This window comes from Zootoca vivipara, chromosome 4, assembly GCF_965207765.1.
Source record: "Zootoca vivipara chromosome 4, rZooViv2.hap1.1, whole genome shotgun sequence".
In the NCBI taxonomy this organism is placed as follows: Eukaryota; Metazoa; Chordata; class Lepidosauria; order Squamata; family Lacertidae; genus Zootoca; species Zootoca vivipara.
This window is the reverse complement of record NC_142587.1, coordinates 27,500,627-27,526,521: the sequence shown is the minus strand read 5'-3', so window position 1 is coordinate 27,526,521 and position 25,895 is coordinate 27,500,627. Positions and strand designations below refer to the sequence as shown.

The following is a 25,895-nucleotide window of genomic DNA, read 5'->3' as shown; positions in this document are numbered from 1 at the left end:
CCTCCCTCCCTCCCTCCCTCCCTCCCTCCCTCTCTCTCTCCCTCTCTCTCTCTTCCTTTCTCCACCCCCCCCTTCCCAGATTATTATCTGCTGCTGCCATAGAAAGCAGCCATAGCACAGTGTTGATGTTGTTGCCCTAATACCATGGAAAATACAGTGCAATCCTGGTGCAGGTGTCTCTGGCTTCCAGTCTTGTTTCCTTACAGCTCTGCCTATAATTACTTTTACTTTAATATTATAAACTAGTGGTTTTCAGCCCGTTTAATAACGGGCGCTAGAACATCCTGGGGTTCAGAGAAGCGCTTGTGCAGCGCCTCTCCGAACCCTGGGACCCGTCCTTGCTGTCGGCGGCAGGGGGACAGGAACGGAGGAGGAGAAAGCGCTGCGTTCTCCTCCTCCGTTCCTCTCCCGCAGCCGCCGACAGGAAGCAGACATCCCAGGGTTAGGAGAAGCGCTTGTGCAGCGCCTCTCCGAACCCTGGGACCCGTCCTTGCTGTCGGCGGCAGGGGGACAGGAACAGAGGAGGAGAAAGCGCTGCTTTCTCCTCCTCCGTTCCTCTCCCGCAGCCGCCGACAGGAAGCAGACGTCTCTGCCGCTTTCCCGGTGTCTCCGGCCCGAGTCCTGGCGCCGCTGCCTGGCCCGAAGGAGCCTCCGCCGGGGCGAAGGCAAGCGAGGCGCTGAGTTGCGGCTCTCTTTCCCCGGCGCCGCTTCCTGCCTTTGCCCCCGGCCCGAGAGGCGGCAGTTCCTGGTGGCTGCTTGCCGTCATGTCCCACCAGACTGGCATCCAAGGTACTGAGCCCCTTGGTCTGCTGGTCGTGGGGGGGGGGGGGAAGGGGGCTAAAGCAGCCTCCTCCTCCTCCTCGCTCTTTAGCGCAAGCACACTGAGGCGCTTGTCCGGCCGGGAGCGGCAGTTGGCAGAGGGGTGGGGGGGGAGATCGTGTGCGCGTGTGTGTACGTCGTCTCTGCTGTCCAGTCCCTGTGTCCCTGGGGCCCATGCGCAGTACCCCAGGGACACACGGGACAACTGGACGCAGGGACATCTTGGAGATTATTATATAGGATGGCTGCTCTAAGGCTTTCGGGAGAGCACTAAGGCTGTTCAAACCCAGTCAGCTCTCAAAGGGAGGACCGGGGGAGCTGTGCTTTTGGCATACTATTCATCTGTCAGGTTCCCATTTTGACAAATGACACATAACTTAAATTTTTGTTATTACATAAATATAAAAATTGTAAAATAAAAAAATTCCTTCAGTAGCACCTTAAAGACCAACTAAGTTTTTATTTTGGTATGAGCTTTCGTGTGCATGCACACTTCTTCAGATACCAATTGTGTTCCAGTAGCCAGTGATGTTATTTCTCATACTTAAGTTATGCTTTCCATAATTAATCCCTTGTAATTTCAGTAATTTTTTTTTCCTAATAGAATTTATTGCTGGAAAATGACACAGATTGTTAAGCTGTTTTAGTTATTTCAACAGAAAAGCCTGGAAATGTTCTTGATTCTTCTGAGATATTTGCTTCCTGTCTCATTTTCATATTTTTCTACAGTGTGTGTGTGTGTGCGTGCGCGCACACACACACACACACACACACCTTGGATTACACCAGTAATATAGTCGTACCTTGGTTTTCGAACATCTTAGTTCTTGAACGTTTTGGCTCCTGAACACCGCAAACCCGGAAGTGACTGTCCCAGTTTGCAAACTATTTTTGGAAGCCGAACATCCGACGGGGCTTCTGATTGGCTGCACTTTATCACACTTTGGTTTCCGAACATTTTGGAAGTTGAACGGACTTCCAGAATGGATTCCGTTCAACTTCCAAGGTACGACTGTAACTTGATGTTACAGTTCATGTTCTCTGCCTTGGTTCCAGGTAGTATTGTCTAAGTGTACTTATTTCCTCCTGGTGTGAGGAATCAGCCAGAAGTGTGTAGGCTGGCTGGCAATTTAGGAAAATTGGGCTGGATGTGAACGACACAATGTCTGGAACAGACAGCTAACAACCAGAGGGGTCTAAATCACTGGAATTTCCAGATTGCCTGGATAGTGTAGTGGGAAACCTCCACCCACAAACCGAGTGTAATCCAAAATAACTGCCAGTAAAATTCATGTTACTGCTTTTTAGCTAAGAGCAATATATAGCTTGGTTGGCCTCATTGTTAAGGTGGAGCTAAAAGATTTGAAATAATAGGCAATTATCAATTAACACTGCATTGTTTTTCATTAGTTACTGCCAATTGAAATTAGTAGGGAAAGAGGTGCTTCTTTATATCCTCTCTAAGTAAGGGATATATTCTTTTGTTTCTTACCCAGTTCTGTAGCTTGAAAGAAGCTCTCGGCAATCCATGGCTGGGCACACAAACTTAAATGAATTGTTTTGTCTGCTAGTGTTTAACATTGCTGTTTCTTCTGCTCATTTATACAACCCTGGGTTAATACATTGGCCTTAAATGTGTAAAGCCAGATGGGAAGTTAATTGTAGTAAATAAATCTGGCACAGAATTGCATATTGGGAACTCATCTACTTTTTAAAAGCGGCAGAAAAAAAGGATGCTGCGCTGGTGACCAAAGCACACCAATCCCAGGTTAAAGGAAAGCAGAGGGAATAAATTCTGTCCGCACAAGTGTATATATATATACACACTAAAAAAGTAAGCAGGTGTTTGAAACACCCATTCCTGAAGAAATGTTGGCGGCTCAGTTTATGGTGGAATAAGAGACACTGATTTTAACTACCATTTTTTGTAAGTAATACAATACAGCAGATGTGCCATGTTGTTTAAAGTTAAATAGGATGAACTGTTAGATCTTTTTATATGTATAAAAGCTACTTACCGCAGAATAAATCAAGAAAGGCCCTCTTGTGGCCATGGATTCAAACAGCATGCTGCTTTTAGTTAGGCTCTTTCTGCATAGGAATATTCGGTATTTCCGAATGCATATAGGCGTACTTCTCTCGACACTTGTCGGCCTCTGGCTTTAAACCAACGGTGTTTGCATTTGAGCTGCATAATTTATATCTGTATATGGTGCTGTTGAGATTCTTTCACTGAAGATGCTGATTATGATGATAGCAATTCGTATTTTGAAGTACCCAGAGCGCTGAGCCCAGTGGGGGGAAAACTCACTCACAGCTCGTTCACCTCGTTCCATAGCAGACTTTAAAATTGGACATTTGATATTATCATTAAACACTTCCTTTCCTTTTTCTCTTTGCAGCCCAGTGACTTTTCAGTGTCTCTAAAGGCGTCGGGGAAGAATAAACATTTCAAGGTGCAGCTGGTGGACAGTGTCTATTGCATTGGGCAGCGTCGATTTAATACTATGGATGAGTTGGTGGAACACTACAAAAAGGCTCCTATCTTCACCAGTGAACATGGGGAAAAGTTATATCTTGTGAAAGCACTTCAGTGACGTTGAAGATGGACTTAGGCCTGTTGGGGGGCCTCTTATAACTTACAAGCCTTAGGTCCTAAATTCACTTTTATAGAGCAGAGCAGTCCAGTCTGAGACAGTCTTCAGAGAATGACCTCTTTCTAAAGTATTGGCTCTGTTGATTATATTCTTTCTCTTTTGTTTCCCCACCCCACCCCATTTTTTCTCTCTCTCTTTTTTTCTTGCTTACTTGGTCTTTTTTTTTTCCTCTCTGGAAAATTTGGTTGCTTCATGTTTCCCTCAGGTTGAAAATATCACTTAAGTGACCATTCTTCCCTAGGTTCTAAGCTCAGCTCTTCTGTGTACGTTTACATAGTTAGTTCACATAAACAAGGGTTTTTTTCTCAATTGAAAACAGTGTTAACTTGTTCAGATAGCTCACGCTGGCAGAACACATCATTAAGAGGCTGGGCACAGTTTGAATGCACTGAACCTGCAGCTAACTAAGTGAAATATAGTAGACATAACAATTGTGGCTGTGAGTTCTGTAGCTATTTTGCTTACCAAGTAGTATACTCCAGAAATTCCTAGTTTCTAGAAGCACTCTTTACATTCTCTACTCAACTATTACATTTGCCTCCTTGGTTCTTTGTGAAGAGTACACTAACTAAAGCATTTTGTAATAGTACTTCTTAAACTACTACGGTAAAAATTGTAGTAATAAGAAAACTATCTAGCATACTTTGACATGTAATTGCAACAGAGATGTTTCATTGAAAGTCGATTACTTAGAGAATCATTGAATTGTAATGGTTGAATGTTTTGGTAATCTACAACCAAATGTGCCATCCACATAATGCTTTCTTTTCTTGCCCTTCTTCTGCTTGTTTGAATTAAACAATTATGTATTTAATTCTTAAAGTAATATGTATCTGTAGCTGATTGACACTAATACAGACATTTAATAAACATAGCTAATTATGGGCGGGTGGGGCTTCCAACACATAACATGCATACGTTTTATATATGCATAACGGAACAAAAATTCAGGGTTTACAAACGGTGATGTGATTGGTAGTAAGACACACAGAATGTTATATGAAGAAAATGCTTTTTTCCCTTTTTCTTTACTTTTAACCTTCTTATGGTTTTAAATATAGTCTTGATGGCACATTCCTGAAAATTGAACATTGAAAAAAAGGGGGGGGCCTTGATGATCCCAGAAACATGCTTACCCAGCTTTTTGGATATTGTAATAAAAAAGGTATCATGTGAAGATGGAGTATTGAATTTATCCTTAAGAGTCCTATAGCATGATGAAATGTGGTTAAATGTCACCATTTATATACTGACCGTGAGATTTGGGTAGTTTGATCAGATCAGCCAAACCAAATTGCAATGTTCTTCTTATATTTAAATCTTGAACTCATGCCAAATGTATGGACAGTTGCTTTGTTTGATTTCTTTGAATATAATACGAACGTTGGGGACCTGCTGCCTGTAGTCAAAGGGCCTCTCGCTGCGGTAGTCTTTCAAGTTCTTTTAACTCATGTCACCAACGACCATTGTACCTAATGGTCTTTTCTATATGTAAGTTACCTTCTCAAGATGATCAAAAGCCCACCACTCTTGAATTAGTTCCAATAGGCTTAGAATGGGATTAGACAATTTCATGGGAAAGGGGTCTATTTGCTGCAGTGGCTAAATGGAGAATCCATATTCCATCCTTATGGACACTGGTTGCTTGTGCAAAGGTAGGGGGACAAACCGGTAGCGCAACATGATTGCCTTCAAGCCCTTCTTGCAAGCTTCCTGGAGGCAATCTGGCAAAGAAGATGCTTGACTAGATGGACCTTTGGTAGAATCCAGCAGAGCAGTTGTGACATTCGTCTGAATTTTACTGGGACACAGCTCACTGGAGTCACCTTATATTCTGGCCCAGAGTATGTGTGTTAAACGTATTCAGGCCACAGTAACTTATTCTGAAGCACTCGCATTGACGTTGATAGAATTTCCCTACAGTTGAAGGAAGGCTGGATGTTTACAGCCTTAAACTTCAGTGGTGCTAAATAGACTTGAGTCCCAAGTATGATCACTCTCCTTATGTGCCACAGCTGTGAATGTGCTCCATTGCCAAGGGTCAGGAACAAATAAATGTTGAAGCCAAACCAGAAAAATTGCCGCATTAGCCTGGCAGAAGCTGGTGGCAGACACATGAGAATCAGTTGGCAGGGGATCCTTTTCTCCACGTGGCAAATTTCTTCCACCATTTAATGACTGGATTAAGCTATAAATGCAATAAGCACTGTAGCGAAAACAATTTCAGCTCATCTGATGTGAATGTGGGTGATCTAATCTTATGAATGTCTAATGTATTTTGAATAAGTTCATGGCCTTTGTACAGAGGTAGATCCACAGACATTCATCATGGTTTGTTTGCTTTTTTTAAAAAAAATACTAATGTTAAATTGTATTGCTTTTAAGTACATTTCAGTTTTTTTCTGTATTTACCAGATACATTCTTTTTGAATTGCTATTTTATATTTATTCAAGTTGAATAGTCTGAGTAAGCACTGTAGTTGAGAATATTTATGAATGAGTAAGAATGCAATGCACCAAAACTTTCTGATTCAGCCCTATTGAACTTTGTTGCAACAGTGCTTGTGTAGTTCCTTATTAATTATGTTGAACGCTTACTTTTAAAAAAAAAAAACCCTTTAGAGGTTGGGGTACGGAACTCTACAAATTACTTGGGTTGAACAGGATGCAATAAGTTTTATACAATGAGCTGTTGTTCTCCATGTTGCTTTCTATTTCAATACAACAAAATATTTGCCTTTGTTGTTAAAATGCATTGCTTGATTGAGCTCTTGATAGTGAGATGTGGACCCTTTTTCTTCGAACAATTGGTAGCTTAATTTATCACACCTCAAATGCAAAATAAATAGCTCAGATTATTTCTTCCAGTGAGTAACAGCTTGACTTTGTCAACACTAGCTGATCAATCTACAAACCGGTTTTAAATTCTTCCTGGTGCTCCTCACCACTTTGGTATCAATCTAAAAAAAAACCAAATTTGTCCTTTTGCAGGCATAAAGGTTTGGTGTTTTAAAACCGGCCCTTTTTTTTTTGGTTAAATGATAGAAACCAAAAATTCATTACAAAACATTTAAAGTTATTAAGGTGGCACCTTCTTTTACAAAAAAAAAAAACCAGAGAGAGAGACAGTTTTCACGATAGTGAAGGAGAGCCCATTTCAGATGTTCAGCCATCGAAGTCGCACAGTCCTTCCATGCAGTTGCATCATCGCAGTTTTCAGATGTTAAATTGGTTTTTTGAAGGCTCTCTGTATTCTCCCTTCAATAGCAAGTTTCTGTCTGAGATGTGGGGATGTTTTCAAACATATGAACTCCCCACATGACAATGGAGTTTTTTTCCAGCCTCAGGGGACATGGGAAGCTGTCTTTACCAGTTTTGCTCTGCCTGTTGTTTTGTTTGCTTGTTTGCTTTGGAACATAGATAGATAGACAAAAAAGAGCTAGTGCAGTTACTGCTGGCTTGATTTGCAGTCGCTTTGTGATGGATGGGAGTATTCCACTTGGCTGTTGGTGATTCTGAGAGATGGTTTTGGGGGGGAAGGTTCTTCCTTCCATCAGCTTTCAGACTGCTTGGCAAGGTGCTGGCTTGGTTTCAAAGAAAAAAGCCGCTGCTCCTGTTATTATATACAAACCTATTTCTTTAGCATTTGAACCTGTCCTTGTGACGCAACGATTCCTTTTTTGACTGTTGCTGAAACAAAGGTAGAGCCTTTAAGAAAATAAGTTTGCAGCTGCTGTACCATTGGTGGGGAGCAATGGAGGTGGAGCTTGAGGCCTCCAATAGTGGCAAGAGGGAAGCTTATTCCTATGCATCGGCTATTTTCTGTTTGCGAACTGACATCGTATAGCTTAATTCACTTTACTACACCCATCTCTTTTTCATCTTTATGCTCTTCTTCTTTTCTTGCTTCAGAATTTTACCAATGTCAAACAGCTAGGTGTTCTCCCTGGATGTAATAACCATTATTACACCAGTGAAGGCGGTGAAGGTCCTGTGTGAGTGTCTGGAGGATGGATGGCGGCTAATAGATTGAGGTTGAATCCTGACAAGACAGAGGTACTACTTGTGGGGGAGAGGAGGCGGGTCCCTGGTCCTGAATGGGGTAACTGTGCCCCTGAAGGACCAGGTGCGCAGCCTGGGAGTCATTTTGGACTCACAGCTGTCCATGGAGGCACAGGTCAATTCTGTGTCCAGGGCAGCTGTTTATCAGCTTCATTTGGTATGCAGGGTGAGACCCTACCTGCCCGCAGACTGTCTTGACAGAGTGGTGCATGCTCTAGTTATCTCCCGCTTGGACTACTGTAATGCGCTCTATTTGGGGCTACCTTTGAAGGTGACCCGGAAACTACAACTAATCCAGAATGCAACAGCTAGACTGGTGATGGGAGCGGCTGCCAAGACCACATAACACCAGTCTTGAAAGACCTACATCGGCTCCCAGTACGTTTCCGAGCACAATTCCAAGTGTTGGTGCTGACCTTTAAAGCCCTAAACTGCCTCGGTCCAGTATACCTGAAGGAGCATCTCCACCCCCATTGTTCAACCCGGACACTGAGGTCCAGTGCTGAGGGCCTTCTGGCGGTTCACTTGCTGCGAGAAGCCAAGTTACAGGGAACCAGGCAGAGGGCCTTCTCGGTAGTGGCACCCGCCCTGTGGAATGCCCTCCCACCAGATGTCAAAGAGAACAACAACTACCAGACTTTCAGGAGACATCTGAAGACAGCCCTGTTTAGGGAAGCTTTTAATGTTTAATAGATTATTGTATTTTAATATTCTGTTGGAAGCCGCCCAGAGTGGCTGGGGAAACCCAGCCAGATGGGTGGGGTATAAATAAATAAATAAATTTATTATTATTATTACCCTGTTTCTCATATTTTAAGACATACCCATAAAATAAGCCATAGCAGGATTTTAAGCATTCAAGGAATATAAGCCATACCCCGAAAATAAGACATAGTGATAGGCGCAGCAGCAATGCCAGCCGTGGCAGGAGGAGGAGGAAAAAAACAAGACATCCCTTGAAAATAATCCATAGTGGGTTTTTTTGAGGAAAAAATAAATATAAGACATGTCTTATAATATGAGAAACACGGTATTATTCCTTATGCTCACAACTTTAGCAGAGCCTTTATGCTTTTCTGTAATCCAGAGTCAGTTGTCACGAGAAGCAATGTTTAATGCTATTGCAATGTGATATTTTAGCTTGGAAGTAAATCGGCAACTATGCTGCCGAACGTTTGTTATCTTGTTTTTGTGCCCTTCATTTCTATACCGCTTAATATTTTTACGAATAAATCTCAAAGCAGCTTATAAAGCATTAAAACAACAGATTAAACAACACAGAACAAAACATTAGTGAAGAAAGTCAAGTATGACATTGCAGTTAGTGATATGCATACTGCAAGCCATAGTTTGGACTGTAACTAACCATGGGTTTGCCAGGAGCCTTGGAGCCAGAGAGGTGCCACTTGCTTAACCTTTTGTCATTTCAGGAATGTGAAATATATTTTCATTTAGCAAACGATCCAGGATTTATGCCGGTTTGCAATAATAAGGCATGTGCTTTGGCTCTGTTTCAAACAGGAATAATAATTCAAAGGACTTTGACGCTGGGTAGTTTCATACCATCTTTTCAGTACAAGAAATTGGAGTATAAGAATGTCCCAAAATAAATACATGTTGAAAATTCTGGGGCAACTTTTTGGGGCTGGATTTGCAACCCAACAACTGAATTGGACGGATTAATATATCAGCATGATAAAAGAAACAGTATCTGGTAATTAGATTCCTTTCTTTTCCCAAGGAAATTGCCTTTGTGGGCAACTTTTTACAATTAACTGCTGGCTTGAATGAGAGTATCTTCCAGTTGTATTTATTGTCCATTGACTGTCTTGCCTGATGTCCCTCTTATAGTTTTGTAAATTAATTTGATTATATTCTCCTTGATCTTTATTTAGTTGCTCATAAAAATATTTAATGGTATTGTTGATTTTTCAGATATAGCTGACTCATTTGTCTTGATGTGAAAAGGAAATCAAATTCAGTCATTGTGCCCTCTCTCTGTGTGTGTAAAAGGTGCATTTCAATCTTTAAAGTTGTGAAGTAGGATACTACTACTGCACAGAAGCTGCAGTCCTTTTACAAAATGTCCTTTCCTCATCTCACATGAACAATGACAGCTGAAAGAAGCAGAAGAAAATCAAACTCATGGTTTGTAAGTCCATGATTCGGAAGTGTTCCGATCTGTATATGAAATGTAGCAGCACTACAACTTCCTAGTTATCTTGATGAGTTTCCCTTACCACAATCTAAAATGCCTACCTTAACAGGGCTACTCACTATGTTGATGCAAATACTAAAGGGACGCGGGTGGCGCTGTGGTCTAAACCACTGAACCTAGGGCTTGCTGATCAGAAGGTCGGCGGTTCGAATCCCCACGACGAGGTGAGCTCCCGTTGCTCGGTCCCAGCTCCTGCCAACCTAGCATTTCAAAAGCACGTCAAAGTGCAAGTAGATAAATAGGTACCACTCCAGCGGGAAGGTAAATGGCATTTCTGTGTGCTGCTCTGGTTCGCCAGAAGCGGCTTAATCATGCTGGCCACATGACCCGGAAGCTGTCTGTGGACAAGCGCCAGCTCCCTCGGCCTATAGAGCGAGATGAGCACCGCAACCCCAGAGTCGTCCGCGACTGGACCTAACATTCAGGGGTACCTTTACCTTACTTTGATGTGAATACCACAGAACCTCCTTCCTCTGCCTAGGCCACCAACATTATTGGGCCATTTATTTTTGTCTTAAGAATCCTAAGGTAATTAAAATTTTGCTCTGAGGAGGACAAACAGTGAGTTTTGGAATTGCAGGTGTTAGGAGCTTACCGTATCTTCAAATTAGTGGTGTTGGAGTTTTCAGGAATTCTGAGCAGTCAGTTTGACAAAACAGCACCAAAAGGAAGCTGCTCTGAATGTTAAGTATTTCTCAAGCTCCCTCCCACAGGAATTTGTATCAAAAAATCAATTTACTGGACAAATTTGCTTCCTTACATTACTTGTGAAAATGAGAAATGAAATGTTTATTCTTCTTCTGTGAATTAAGGTGAAGCGACCTCTTTGCATTCCTCAGAAGTGATGATCTACCAATTTCCAAAAATACCTAACCCTATTGGTTTTACTTAATGGATGCAAAGTGAATTTGACACGGAAAATGGGCTTTGTATTGCATTGCAAAATGACACAAAAGCAGCAATGTTGCTGTATAATGGCATGTATATAATTTATAGCACTTATTGCAATGATAGCACTGTTGCACAATATAGAATCGTAGGATCTTGGAATTGGAAGGGACTCCAAGGGTCGTCTAGTTCAATCCCCTGCAATGCAAGAATCTCAACTAAAACATGCATGACAGATGGCCATCCAACCTCTGCTGAGAAGCCTCCAAGGAAGGAGAGTCTGCCACCTTCGGAGGGGAGACCATTCCACTGTATGTTCCTGATGTTCAGTCGGAATCTCCTTTCCTGTAACTTGAAGCCATTGATTCAGGTCCTATCCTCTAGAGCAGGAGAAAAGCTTGCTCTGCCTTCCACACGGCAGCCCTTAATATATTTGAAGATGGCTAACATATGAGTAATTGTTGTATGCAACTTGATTAAATGTCTGAAAGTGAAGAGTGACACTGTAATGCAGGCATCCCCAAACTGCGGCCCTCCAGATGTTGTGGCCTACAACTCCCAAGATCCCTAGCTAACAGGACCAGTGGTCGGGGAAGATGGGAATTGTAGTCCAAAACATCTGGAGGGCCGAAGTTTGGGGATGCCTGCTGTAATGCTTACAGAAATGCCTACATGCCTTCCAGAAGCAGTGACAGATACAAATGGAATACTGAGGAGTGCTGACCCAACTTGTTTTAGTGTTCAAGAAATTCTGAAACAAACTTATTTTCTCAAAATGCATAAATTTGATCACTTGGAATGCACATTCTCTACTGTGTGTGTAAAAAATAACATCCTGCTTCATGGCTCCAAAATCCCCTAAAAATAGTTTACAAAATAAATAAAGCCACACTCATGCCTTGTGCTAGGACAGAAAATCCATACTGGCTATAGAGAGCCTGGCTTATTCAGGAAGCATTTCCTGCCATTGCCGTCGTCATCATTCCCTGGTCTCTCACCACGCTGCATTTCTCATCAAAAATCCTTTGAGACAAGGGAGCAGCTGGAACTAATTCCAGCTTATGGCAGGAAGTCTTCCCTTGTTCCCTTTACAAATCTAGGAACTTGCAGTCAAAAGCTGTAGCTCCTCCTCGACCAGAAGGCAATACCATATTGTGAACTTGCTAAAGTTTACTTTGAATTTCTTGGATGTTTGTCTGGAGAAATGCACAACTGAAAATTTGTGTTTGCTAACTCACGGGTGTTTGTTTTAGGCTGCTCAGCACTTAGCTGATCATTTTCAGCTCACCGTTTTTAAACAGTGTCAGCTCACCGTTTTTAAACAGTGTCAGCTCACCGTTTTTAAACAGTGTTGTAGGTGGAACCTGCAGCAAAATCTTGCGGGCCAAAGTCCCACTCAGCCCAGAGTTGGTTTGAAAAAGGATTAGCCAATGGTCTGTTTTGTTTCCCAAGACAGACGCATGCCAACAGCTGTGCAAAGGAGATGGGTCTTTTGAGGGCTGAAGAAGAGTTCACATCTTTCAAAGGCGATTCAGTTGAGAAACCACAGACTTTCAGTAATAAATGGAATAGTTATGGAGTATATTAAGGGACCCAGGTGACACTGTGGGTTAAACCACAGTCTAGGGCTTGCTGATCAGAAGGTCGGCGGTTCGAATCCCTGCAATGGGGTGAGCTCCCATTGCTCGGTCCCAGCTCCTGCCCACCTAGCAGTTCAAAAGCACATCAAAGTGCATGTAGATAAATAGGGACCGCTCCGGCGGGAAGGTAAACGACGTTTTCGTGCGCTGCTCTGGTTCGCCAGAAGCAGTTTTGTCATGCTGGCCACATGACCCGGAAGCTGTCTGCGGAAAACGCCGGCTCCCTCGGCCTATAGAGCGAGATGAGCGCCCTTTACCTTTACCTTATACCTTATACCTCATAGTCATAGGCCCAAGACAAGCTTATAAATTTCTCCAGTGATCATTTGTTTCTGCCTTTCGGAGAAGGGGAACATGGCATGTTGGTTAATTGCGCCCAGAACAAAGGTGAGTTGGGAGGGAAACCAGTTCACATTACATTAAAGGACATTAGTGCTTGGGAAGGCTAAACTGATAGTTCCCACTGTTTCAGAACAAGGGCGTACCCACCACGGGGCAAGTTAGGGCAGCTGCCCTACTCTAGAAGCCAGCTGCCCGCCCCCCCCCCAAGCTAAAAAGAAAGAAATCTCAATGCAAAAAGTGGGGTGCGCGGCCCCAGCCAGAAAGAAACAGACCAGCCCTCCCCCCTTTCCCCTTTCCATAACCCATCGCACTTTCTCCTCTCCCCCTCCCACTATCGAGCTGCAAAAGCGGTGGGGTGTAAACGTAAGAGACGGAGGGAAACAGCGCACCCGGGGGATGGGGCGAGCTGCCCAGAGGGGCGACCAGTGCCGTGGGCAGGGGGGCAGGAGGGGGCAATTGCCCCCCCAGAAGCAAAAGGCTAAGGGGCGCAGCGTGGCAGCCCCAGGCTCCGGCTCCCAGCGCAAAGCTCCAGAGGCGCGAGGGGAGCGTAAGCGGAGGAGCGCTAAGCGGGAGTGGGGAGTGTAAGTGGAGGAGGCAGCCACAGGCTCGCGTTCCCCGCGCACCTCTGGAGCTTCGCGCCGGGAACGGGAGCTTGGGGCCGCCTCCTCGGAAGACCTGGGAGGTGCGGAGGAGGCAGCCCCAGGCTTGCGTTCCCCGCGCGCCTCTGGAGCTTCGCGCCGGGAACAAGAGCCTGGGGCTGCCTCCTCAGAAGAGCTGGGAGGACGCAGGCCACGTAGCCCCGCCCATATTCCCACTGTGGCCCCTCCCCTCCCGCCCCTTGCCCCCGCCCCTTGCCCCCCCCTAATTTTGATCCTGGGTACGCCCCTGTTTCAGAAGTGTATCTATCAGGCAGCCCTCAAAAGCTTTCTCCTTGAAGATGAATGTGCTACTGACTAATGACATATTTCACCAGCTAAGGCTGAGGAGCTTGTTTAATTAAAACAGAGTAGGTAGCACACATTACATCAAACATTTATTTTAGCTCTGAAGCTTGTGAAATGCATGGTAATAGATTCATGCAGGAATGCACTTAAAGGGGATTAATGACTTCTGTTAAGTGGGCGATTATTCATTTTCATTTAAATGCATTGTTCAGAGAGTTCTATGAATTAAAAAGAAAATGGCTAAGGAAACAAGGAAGTCCACAATTGATCCATCCCTTTGTGCCCGTGACTTAGAAAGTTTCGTCCAAATACATTATTTTATCTCGTTATGAAAATTATTTACAGCCTTTTATTAGTTGGCAGAATCTCAACTGATTTTCTTTCTTTTCTTAATGCACAACTTGAAAGTGTGCATCAACAGCCCCCAGATAAAGGGAAGCAATAGTACCATTCTGTTCTGCCATGGTCAGGCCCCCACCTGCAGTCCTGTGTCCAGTTCTGGGTGCCACAGTTTACAAAGGATATTGACAAGCTTGGAATGTGTACAGAGGAAGGTCTGAGTCTCTTCATGGGGAGAGAGGTGGAATGAATTGTACACATTGATCAAGTGTTGCTGTCTCTTGATTATGATCCAAAGCCACAGTTGGCCGATATGTGCAAACCACCTGATCCCCCCCCCACTCTACTCTTTTCAAGATAGAATGGAAGGCCGCAGCTCTGAATTATTTAAGCTTGTCCACTTGCCAAGAGATGATTGTTCAATTAAAAGGATTGCATACTTTGCATACCTGAAAAGAGGGCAGGCGGATGGAGTCCCAAACCTTGCCAGAGAAGAATATCTGGGATTATATAACCTATAATGTATGTGTACATTATACTTGGTCCATGGGGTCACGAAGAGTCGGACACGACTAAACAACAACAACATTATACATGTGAAGGATTCCTTCATTTAAAAGTCCATAGTGTCCATTTAAAATTAAAGTCTGAGATGTTTGGCTTGTATTTTATAAAATTTGGGATACTATTCAACACTAAGCCACAGTAGTTGTCGAGAACACTTAATACTGCAATAACAATTCAATTGTAATATTAATTCATAAATTCCTTGCAATTCTTTTAACATGTTCCAACTGCTAATTTAGCAAACTACATCATTAAATAAAGGTATTGGATGGTCTCTTGTGAATTGCCCTGGGATTTTCAAATGAAGGGCAGTATACAGTCATACCTCGGTTTAAGTATGCCTCAGTTTGAGTATTTTCAGTTTAAGTACTCCGCAGACCCGTCTGGAACGGATTAATCCACTTTCCATTACTTACAATGGGAAAGTTCGCTTCAGGTTAAGTACGCTTCAAGTTAAGTACAGACTTCCGGAACCAATTACACTCATACCTCGGGTTAAGTACAGTTCGGGTTGAGTACTTCACGGACCCGTCTGGAACGGATTAATCCACTTTCCATTACATTCAATGGGAAAGTTCGCTTCATTTTAAGTACTCCACGGACCGTCTGGAACGGATTAATCCACTTTCCATTACTTTCAATGGGAAAGTTCGCTTCAGGTTAAGTACGCTTCAAGTTAAGTACAGACTTCTGGAACCAATTGTGTTTGTAAACCGAGGTACCACTGTATACATATTTAATTTACAACAACAACATCGCCCTCATCATCATCTACAACAACAACATCAACATTATTGCTGGGCCGTGCACATTTGAGTTAGAAGTGCATTTGGATTCTACTTCATTCGATGAGTTATTCGACGCACACACTGTGCTAGCAAGAAGATCTATAAAAGGCTTGTGGAATGCTGGAGAAAAAAGCTTAAAAAAGAAGCCAGTAACCTTTCCACAGGTGAGTCTTTTTCTTCTTATAGGGTGTGGTGGAGGCACCAATCTCTTATGCATCATAGTTTCTCCTTTCAGACCACTGGTTGATCACTAAAATAAAATGCATACCCTGCCTTTCTGTCAGTAATGTTGACATTCAAGGCAGCTAATAGTTTATAGGTTGCAGCAGCTTTCGCTCGGACATTCCATAACTGACTCGACTAAGGCCTCTCAGGTAAAATGTTGGTGTGCAATAAATGTGGGTGGTCTTTCCCTAACGTACTTCTGGGGTTCTTGTTTTTTAAGCGAATTTGCTTCTCTACCCTCCTTAAAAGTGCAGTGTTCTGTTGCTTGGAAACAAGGGTTCTTCCACCAGGTATGATGACATCCATCACTGAAGGGGGTGTTTATATGGAATGTGGCTGTGCAGTTGTCATGGGCATATATTGGCTAGTGGCCTGTTGAGACGCTGGTGAGTCTCAACTTCCCTCAGCTCTTGTCTGTGTCATAATTTCAGAGGTGTTTTTACCTTTTCAGGACTGTGCAAGGTTGTATTACTGAAGCGTGTCATCGTCCTGCTATGCAGATGCTTGGGAGCTGGAATAGTGTCATTGCTACATGAATGATCCAAGACACACCCACGCCAACTCTTAATGCCAGTCGCAAACTTGCTAGGTGGCTTTTAAGCAAGGCACTATTCTCCTGGCTTTACCCCCTGTCTGAAATAGGAAAGCTGGCCCATTTTAGACGGCCGTTGTACGGATTGTTGCATAAATGTGTGCGAAGGGCTTTGAACACTCAAGAAACATAGTAAATTGCATCATTGACCTCTCGTCACACCTCTTTAAAAAATGTGTTCTTAAGCTCTGCCCCCCAGCCCCAAAGCACAAATCTTGTATATCCTCCTGCACAACAAGAAGCCTCTCCCTCCCTTGTGCATCTCACCTCCAGCTCTGGATCAGAGCTATTGCTAGTAAAGCACTAAAAAAATAAATGAAATCCTCTACACTATTGCTTTTGTCTGGAAAGCTTTTAAATCTGAAATCCTCTGAAGACTGTGGATCTTTCCCAGCACCCTCTATTATAGCTTAGTCCAGACGATAGTCCAAGGTAGCCCATAAATATTTTGTTAGGCTGTTTTCATGTATTGAGTTTTTGATGGAAAATTGTATAATTTTATTAGGACACTGAATCTTCTCTCTCTTTCGCCTCTCCGCCTCTTCCTCCCCTCTTTTTCATGCAGCATCCGGAATGCATGACTTCATCTGCTTTATTAATTTGGACCTTGGGAATGCTGGCGTTCCATCACAGCTTACTAAAATGTGCTGAGCAAACACCATTGGAAGTCAGGCTATACTGGAGCTTAGATTTACAGCCGCCTTATATGCAAGTAAGCTTCCCACTAGCGTCCCTTTTTTTTAATGAGATCATCTTTAATGATACAGCCTCGTCTTCTTTTACTAATTGGATTAGGCACAGAGGGCGTCGTTAAGGCACAAATAAATACTTTTAAACAACAGGCCCTTTTTTTGGTAACCTTCCAGGGCTGTGCACTGCAGAAGCTCGTTGTTGTTGTTTTTTAAATTGCAGATGCATAGCCATTAACTCTGACAGTGATCGTTTCTGTCCTTGGATGTCATTCAACTCCGATTCCCCCGGAGATTTAGCAGCAAGTTCTATGCAAAGAGAAAAGCAGATGGCTCTTTAGTCAACATTGGCTTCCCCCTCCCCTCCACTGACTTAACTGTGTGTGTGTGGGGGGGGTGCTTTATAGATGGAATTCTTTCAATAGATCATCGTTGTTGTATATCTAACACGGGTGCCCTTGAATAGTCAGAGGGGAATAGGGCTGTGTGTGCGTGTGTGTTTAGACAGAATTCAATGTCTTTAATTCCATAAAGATTTCTGAGTCTTGTAATCAGGGCTTTTTTTCAGCGGAACTTGCCTCTCAGGTGGGCACCATTGCCATTCTAAGAGAACAAGGGAGGCGTTCGTGGTGAGTTCCGGCACCTCTTTTTCTAGAAAAATAGCACTGCTTTAATGTCTATTTACATGAGGTAGTTTGCTGTAGAGAGAGTGATAGCCATGCAAGAGGAACAAGTGACAACCTTGTAATAAATAGAACACAGTCATCAGTAATATAGATCAGTAAAACGCAATGATATAAAACAGTCTTGGGATGCTCAGTTTGCCAGCTTTGTTAAAACGGGCACGACCTTTCACTAATTTGTAAGAAGTTGATATAAACCAGGCATGTCCAACAGGTAGATTGTGATCTACCGGTAGAACACTGGACATCTGCGGTAGATCTCTGGTAGGTCACTGGCTCCCCCCAAAGAACCTGAACAACTGTGGCTCCCGTAAAAAAAAGCTCAACATTTTACCCCCTCCCTGAAAAAACTCAACAACTTTGACCCGAACCCCCCCCCCCCAAAATGGGTCTTCCTCCTTCAAAAAAAAAGCTCAACTTTGACCTGAACCACACACCCCCCAAGGGGGTAGATCACTGCCAGTTTTTAACTCTGTGAGTAGATCACAGTCTTTTGGGAGTTGGCCACCCCTGGTATAAACAAAGCAAACACAGTGCTTTGATTTTCTGGTTAAGAAGAGGTAATAACAGTTTGCTCCCTTTACATTCATTAGTAGAAAGAGTATAATTCAGGGGTCAGCAGCATTTTCAGCCATGGGCCGGTCCACCTCCCTCAGACCATGTGGTGGGCCGGACTATTTTTTTAAAAAATGAACAAATTCCTATGCCCCACAAATAACCCAGAGATGCATTTTAAATAAAAAGCTCATGAAAAACACGCTGATTCCCGGACCATCTGCGGGCCGGATTGAGAAGGCGATCCGGTCCACGGGCCTTAGGTTGCCTACCCCTGGTAAAATTAGTGGGTGAGATATTGCAGTAAATCCTGCACCAGTCGTGCTCCTCATGTACTAGGGATGGGGAACGCGTGACCTTTGTTGGACTCAACTCCCATGACCACTTATCAGGGCTGATAGGAACTGTAGTACAGCAACATCTGCAGGGCCACAGGTCCCTCATCCATGATACTTACCCAGTACCTAGCCAAAGAACAGGGCAACTGGTACTGCACATGAAATATATTTTAGAAATTTTAAAAATGTCCAGTAGCACTTTAGAGACCAAGGTGCTGGAGGAGACTCTTGAGAGTCCCATGGACTGCAAGAAGATCAAACCTATCCATTCTTAAGGAAATCAGCCCTGAGTGCTCCCTGGAAGGACAGATCGTGAAGCTGAGGCTCCAATACTTTGGCCACCTCATGAGAAGAGAAGAATCCTTGGGAAAGACCCTGATGTTGGGAAAGATTGAGGGCACTAGGAGAAGGGGACGACAGAGGACGAGATGGTTGGACAGTGTTCTCGAAGCTTCGAACATGAGTTTGACCAAACTGCGGGAGGCAGTGCAAGACAGGAGTGCCTGGCGTGCTATGGTCCATGGGGTCACGAAGAGTCAGACATGACTAAATGACTAAACAACAACAACGACAAGTTTGTTATTGGTATAAGCTTTTGTGCGCCTGCACTGAATCTAGTACTGCACATGGAAGCTTTGAGCTGGTCTTTCTTGGGTGCCATTTTGGAAACCAAAGACTATTTCAAAGCAATTTGCGACTAGCGCTGCTCAGTAAGAGAGTGTAGCCGGGATTTGGTGGGAAGGAATCCCAACAGACATGCCAAAAACTCTGAGCATACGTAATGTTAACTCGTTGAACTTAATTTCTAAGGGAATCTATTCTAATGAGACTTGAATTGAGTTTTAGGGTCCCTTCCAGCCTTGTACTTTTATAGCTGTGTGCGTTCAGAGTATGTGTAAGAGGAGGATTGCCTCTTAAAAAAAGAAAAGAGATGGGCAGGCTGGCTTCTTTTGTTAAGTAAATAGCTTGGTACAGTATGTTCCTATTTGCTGGGAGAGTTGGCCTCTGCCTCACTAAAAAGATGGCCCATTGCAGGTGATTTGTTGCCATAGGAGCTAATGATTCTTCTGGAAAGGAGTGTGTCTTTCTTACCCTCTCCCTTTAGTAAAGGAGAAGTCATCAAGGTGTCTGTGGGTGAAGCAAAACAAAAGGGACCTCCCCCTAGAATGGGGGAGCAGCTTCTAATGGAGTGTTAATACTGTGAGCCTTCCATCTGATGCAGGGGTCCCCAAACTTACCCGGCTTCGGGCCGGTGCCCGCAGCGCTGATCGTGCGGTGGGCCGGAAGGTGGGGGAGCGCACGGGAGCGTGGACCCATGTGCATGCGCAAACGCTATTTCTGGCACACCTCCGGGTTCGAAAAACACCGGAAATAGCTTGTGCACATGTGCATGGACCTCATCAGACCCTGAAGTGCGCTGGAAATGACACTTGCACATGTGCACAAGCTATTTCCGATGCTTTTCGAACCAGGAAGTGGGCGGCAGCAGCGGGCGGTGGGCGTCGCCAGGGGCCACATAGAAGAGCCTCATGGGCCGCAAACGGGCCCCGGGTCGTAGTTTGGGGAAGCCTGATCTTATGCCTAGCCTGTGTGTGTATATGTGTGTGTGTAAATCTTACATTATGGTCCTTGGCCTCCAAAGACCTTCACTTCAGGAGAACCAAACCCAAGGCCAGCAGCTAAATGATATCAAGCATCAGAACAACTTGGCCACAATAAGGAAATTTTGCCCATGGTATGACTATTTTCCACCTTCCCATTTTGATTCCCTGGCACCCTATCTGCATAACCTACAATTCCAAATTATAGACGCGCTTTTACCCTCGCAAGATTGAATGTATTGCCCTCGGCTGTGCTTGAGGGACGATTCCAACAGATCCACACGAAAAATGCTTATGTCCCTGTGGAGGTGGCAGCACCGAATCAGTGGCGCACGCCCTTCTGGCTTGCACTCTTTATAAAGACTTGAGGGATGAGATTATTACCCCCTCTTTTATTGTCCATTCCAGGTCGCCCAAGCTCTGCCACAGTGTCTTTTTCTCCTGGCAGATCAAGAGGAGCAGATGACAGCAAAGGTTTCAAGGTTTTTTTTAGCTGGGGCAATCAGAATAAGCTCCACTATTTGACTGCTGATTCAGGACCCTAAACTGCGTTTGATATAATCAACTTTTTATATCTGTCCTGTGTATATCGCAATGCTCATTTGTTGCTATGGCCGATGGCTGACGCAAATAAAGTTCATTCATTCGCCCAAGGTGTGTGCTAGGTGTCAGTGGGTTCAGTTTCTCCTGCTGAACAGCAGCCTGAATGGGGGAGAAGGTGGAGTGACTCCACCTGAGGCTGATCAGCCTTCAAGGACACAGGAGAGAGGACACTGATGAAAACCAGCTGGCTTCAGCCTTCTCAAGCAGAGCTTCCAGCAGCAGTCAGGTGCTGGGAATTACAGTTGTAAGTTCCTGGCCCTCGCTTGCCGTTTCCTGCTAGTCTTGAGCCCTGATCTCATGGAAATTCGATTCCCTGACCCCTGGACTGTCTGACCATGGGGATTGCCATTCGCTCGACCCTAGGGCTGGACCTGACTTCAGATTCTGCCTCTGCCTCCAGGTAAGTCCACCTCAGAGACTCTTCTGGTTGGTTGGCCTCCCACTTCACTGAGCCCTGCATGTTGTTGTTCAGCAACCTGACAAGGGTACTCGCAACTCTATGACTGGGAGCACTTAACAATATTATAAGGGCTTTGTGTATTTTGTTGTGTCTGTATTTTTAATTGTGTTGGTGGGAGCTATGTGAAGTGCTGGAAGTTTGCAGCACCCAAAATCCCTTACACAAGAAATATATTAAGCAGGTAAAATACTTAAATTCATTTGTATCAGTATCAAATGTTCAGCAGCTGGTGCAACTTTTGACCTGGAAATTTCCCCAGCATAACTCAATTGCCTGAATGAATTGAGCTACTAATTACTTCTTTTTGCCGAATGTGCTGGTGTATATAGAGTTCTGCCTTATAATACAAATATTATAATTTTAAAGAAGGGGTATGAAATAGGGGGTGCTTAGAAGGCCAGTCCAGTTATTGTCTCACAAAGGGTAGTATTTGCTCAAGAACTACCATCAAGATCAAATGCAAATTGGTCTTCTGCTGCCCTTGAGATGCTGAAATTCACGAGATACTGCCTGCGTTGTAATAGAGCATTTTTCACTGAAGACCAGGACAACTCCAATCATACTTTTTCTTTTGCAATGATCAATAACTTCAAATTAAGCAGATGAATAGGTATAAGTAAACATATTAACTCCTAATATATACATGTTGAATGCAACTTTTCCTAACACTCAGATTTGCAAAGCAATTCTGACTAATACAATGTGGGTTTGGATATTTATTTTCACTAATAAATGCATTTATACGCACATTTTACCCTAGTATATGCAAGTTCTTGCACATTTCTTAGCTGGAGATCTGTGCTACAAAAATTGGGGGTGTGTGGATTTTGAAAGATAGCTGTGTTTTTGTTTGCGTAATGCAGGGGTCGGCAACCTAAAGCCCATGGGCCACAAGTGGCCCATGGGGGTCCCTTAAGCCGCCCATGGACCCCCACCGCCTGCTTGGTCGGCTCCCATGTGCCGCACTAAACTGGCATGGAGCAGAGTGGGGACCACCTTCCGCGACGCTGGCCGGCTTCCCATTGGCTGCAGGAAGCTCCTGCAGCCAATGAGAAGCTGTGCACACCTCCTCCACACCGGAAGGAGCACCAGAAATAGCGTTTGCACATGCGCGCGCGCGCACACACACACACACACACACACACACACACACTGGCCCACTGCGGCATCTGCAGGACCGTGAACTGGCCCAAGCCACAAAAACTTTGCCAACCCCTGGCGTAATGTATTAGAAGTGCAAATTCTGTAAGTTTGCAATTGCAAACTGAATAAAATTTCCAGTGATCCATTAAAAAAAACAACACTCCCATCTTTCTAATTATTATTATTCTGCACTTCTCAAATATTTAGAAAGGTTTTTTTTAAAAAAAAGCAAGAAGTGCAATAACCATAGAACTCTATCTTGCCCTTAAAAATGTCAAGTTCCTATTGCAACAGAGCCATTTATTACTGTCCATTCACATCCTTCATTTCAGAAATAGAAACCTTAAGTTGAATCATCACCAGTCGTTTTTCGACTAAGTCCAGGCCTTTGATCAGGTGGTGTAAATCATTACAGAACCTCAGAGGTCAAACCTATGTTCACCAGCTGAATGCTCCATAAGTATTGAAAACATTCAAATTCAGATAAAGTGCAGATCAAACTCAAGCAAACTCGAATGATCTGCTGGTTGATACTGAAAATCCCCCCTCCTCCAAGGCAGGTTCATACATGAAGTTAAACCTCCCCTGCTGGGATTAATCAAGATCCCCCCTTTCTTTTTTGCAGTGATTTGATTAATCCCAGTAAATTATTTCACAGCCTTAAAAATAATAATATCCGCACACTATTTCCAGTGTGATGAACAGAGCTACGATAACTGTTAGAAACGCTAAAAGCTTGGATGGCACTTTACAAAGAATGACTGTTCAAATATTCTTATTTAGCTGCACGGGAAATTCGTTGCCAAAAGGAAGAGGAGGAGGGGCGAGGAGAATGGAGGCTCAGATGTGTTTACAAAGGTCAAAAGATTTTATTTTCCCCCTGAAGTTAGGCCAGCTCTTATATGAGCAATTGAAACCGACTTGGTTTATGCAGAGCTGCTTCTGAATAGGTCTTTAATGAAATATTGTACTAAAGCAAGAACAAATTATACAGGCAATAAGTTATTCCTTGTGGCCTAATGCTAGCTTTCGTTCGCCATTTTTAATCAGGAAATTAACACACGGTGTTGTTGTGTTTGTGATGATGGTGGTTTAGTATGGATTGAGCAAATGGTTAGCATGAAATAAACTGAGGGGTGGAACTCAATTTATTAAGTTCACGGTGTTCTTAGGGTGGGAAAGATCTCTTTTTGAGGTGCTTAACCATTGAGTTTAACATTTAATTAGAATTTGTTGTCCTCCCTTTCATGCCTACTTTAAACACATATTATTTTATTTTTCCCCTTTGATGGTTGTGTAATGATCTCTCAATGGGGTTAGTTGAAATATTCAGACTTATAACAGTTCTTGTTCATTTTCTAATGAGTAGAATGGTGACCTGGCATTTATAGGCAAGTCAAGAAGATTCTTCTGAGATCAAAGTTCTCCAGCCTTTCTCGGATAATGTTTACCAGATGTGATTGTGCAGAGTTTTTGCAAGTGTTTTACCTTAGAGAGTGGGAGAGGGCAAATATTCTGGTCTCCAACAGTTATTTGAGAATTAGTGTTTATAAACCAGCTTGGCTCTTCAAAATTTATGTCCCTTCTTCGGTTTTCCTTGGGAGCTGCAGTGTGTTGAGGGTCTTATGATGGATTTTCCGGGAGGTGTCAAATTGATGCTGCTTTTAAGAGGAAATTATGGTGGTTGAATCAGCAAAAGTTGGCATTGGCATGCATAAAATTTGATTGAAGAACTTTGGGCATCAAAACAGACAGTGTGAAATTAAATTATGGGCACCCGTTTATGCAAAAATGGTCATGTCTATTAGCCCTGCCTTGTTGCGGTCTGTGCAGACTACAAGTCAGCATCTGTTTGGAGGGCTTCGTGGTTTCTGAACTTTCTGAACTTTTGCCTGGTCAGTGATGGGGACATGCAAACTTGCAAACACACAATCTTTCAAGCTGAGACACAAGTGGCGAAGGTGCTTAAGAGATAGCTCGGCTGAAACCTCTGTTGCTGGACTCCAAATCCCACCAGCTCCACCCAACATAGATAATGGACAGGGTCACACAGGTTTCCCAATTCTGTTCTAGAGCGTTTTGGATGTCTCTCTTGTTTGCAAACGAGTCTTAGTGGCAGGGGGAGGCGGGAAGTGCAAGAATACAGCCTGACCCACTCTTTCACCACTTTTTATAGCAAATATCAGCAGACAAGGTGCTTTGCAGCATGCTCCTGTTGACAGCTATCCAGCACTTGCTACATTTACAGTATAATAAAGGTAAAGCGTCCCCTGACCGTTAAGTCCAGTTGCAAACAACTCTGGGGTTGCGATGCTCATCTCGCTTTACTGGCCGAGAGAGCCAGTGTTTGTCCACAGAGAGCTTCCAGGTCATGTGGCCAGCATGACTAAGCCGCTTCTGGCGAACCAGAGCAGCGCATGGAAACGCCGTTTACCTTCCCGCTGGATCGGTACCTATTTATCTACTTGCACTTGACGTGCTTTCAAACTGCTAGGTTGGCAGGAGCTGGGACTGAGCAACGGGAGCTCACCCCGTCGCGGGGATTCGAACCGCCGACCTTCGGATCGGCAAGCTCTAGGCTCTGTGGTTTAAACCACAGCGCCACCCACGTCCTCTTCATTCACAGTATAGAGCCCCTCAAAAGCAAGGCATTGCACACAAACTTGCACAAATCCAACTTTTTTGTGTGAGGTTAAGCATGCATCCAGAATCCTGCTTTGTTGTTGGAGGGGTGGTGGCGGCAGTGTTTGCTGGAGCTGTAATGAAAGAAGAGTTAAGTGGGGAAAGCCGCGTTGGATATTCGGCTTCCAAAAAACATTTGCAAACAGGAACACTTCCGGGTTTGCGGCATTTGGGAGCCGATTTGTATGGCAACTAAGCCGTTCAAGAACCAAGGTACCACTGTACAGGGCGACCTTCCGATGTCTTCTAAAGGTTGTATAGTTACTTATCTCCTTGGCTCAGGGGTTGCATAACTCCATACCCTCCTACATTTCTCCAATGAAAATAGTAACGTCCTGTGAAAAAGCAGGACAGTCCAAAATCAAATCAGAAACTGGGGACGGCTTCTGTAAATCTGGGACTGTCCCTGGAAAATTGGGACACCTGGAGGGTCTGCAATCATATGGAGAGTACGGCGCTATAGCTGAACTGAGATTTGAAAGGGGGGGTCTGTGAACTCCAAATTACAATTCTGAGCACACCGTTAAAAGAGAGTGCAAAGAAAGGGTTTTTTGGCAAAAACACTGAGAGCTAAGTGGAACAGCGAAAGCAGTGGTAAATACTTTTGCTGACGGAGAAGTATCAGGAAGTGGAGTGAGGCACCTGAGGGATTGTGCATAGCTGCTTCGGGCTCTGGCCCCATTTGGAGGAATCAAGGACACAGACAGCTCTTTCATGTGCAGCAGCGAGCGAGCGAGCGAGGCTGTCACAAGAGCACCAGGCGTTGAATAAAACAATGTAGAACAGCCGCACACACTTATGGCTTTATAATCCACCCAGAGCTTTGTGCAGCGGGCAACAGAGGGGCCGCGCATGTGCTTGGAAGCAGGGCCCAAAATGAGTGCGCGGAGAGAAGAGGGGGAGGAAGGGAGAGCAAGGCCAGTTTTCCTTTTCTGAATAGCAGTCTCTCTATTACACAAGCGCTTCAGCCTGGGCTATTGTTAGAAGGAAAATAGGCAAGAGGAAATGGATGTATTTCATATTTTGCAGCTTTAGCTGGCCAAACGTTTAAGCCAAAACA

At 44.0% G+C, this 25,895-nt stretch overlaps 2 protein-coding genes across 3 annotated transcripts in view; both read left to right on the top strand.

Annotated features, from left to right (window-relative positions):
* NCK2 (NCK adaptor protein 2) overlaps positions 1–4,565 on the top strand; it is a 72,961-nt gene extending 68,396 nt beyond the window's left edge. For both annotated transcript variants that reach the window (XM_035114805.3, XM_088667584.1), the window contains exon 5: positions 3,222–4,565. In XM_035114805.3, the coding sequence (XP_034970696.1) occupies positions 3,222–3,416 (195 nt within the window). In that variant the 3' untranslated portion in view covers positions 3,417–4,565. The remainder of the gene's footprint in view (positions 1–3,221) is intronic.
* A 16,149-nt stretch (positions 4,566–20,714) lies between these two features.
* The window catches only part of ECRG4 (ECRG4 augurin precursor), a 28,731-nt gene continuing 23,550 nt past the window's right edge, over positions 20,715–25,895 (top strand). The window contains exon 1 of the mRNA XM_035115067.3: positions 20,715–20,950. The gene's annotated coding sequence lies outside the window, so the exon portion shown is untranslated. The remainder of the gene's footprint in view (positions 20,951–25,895) is intronic.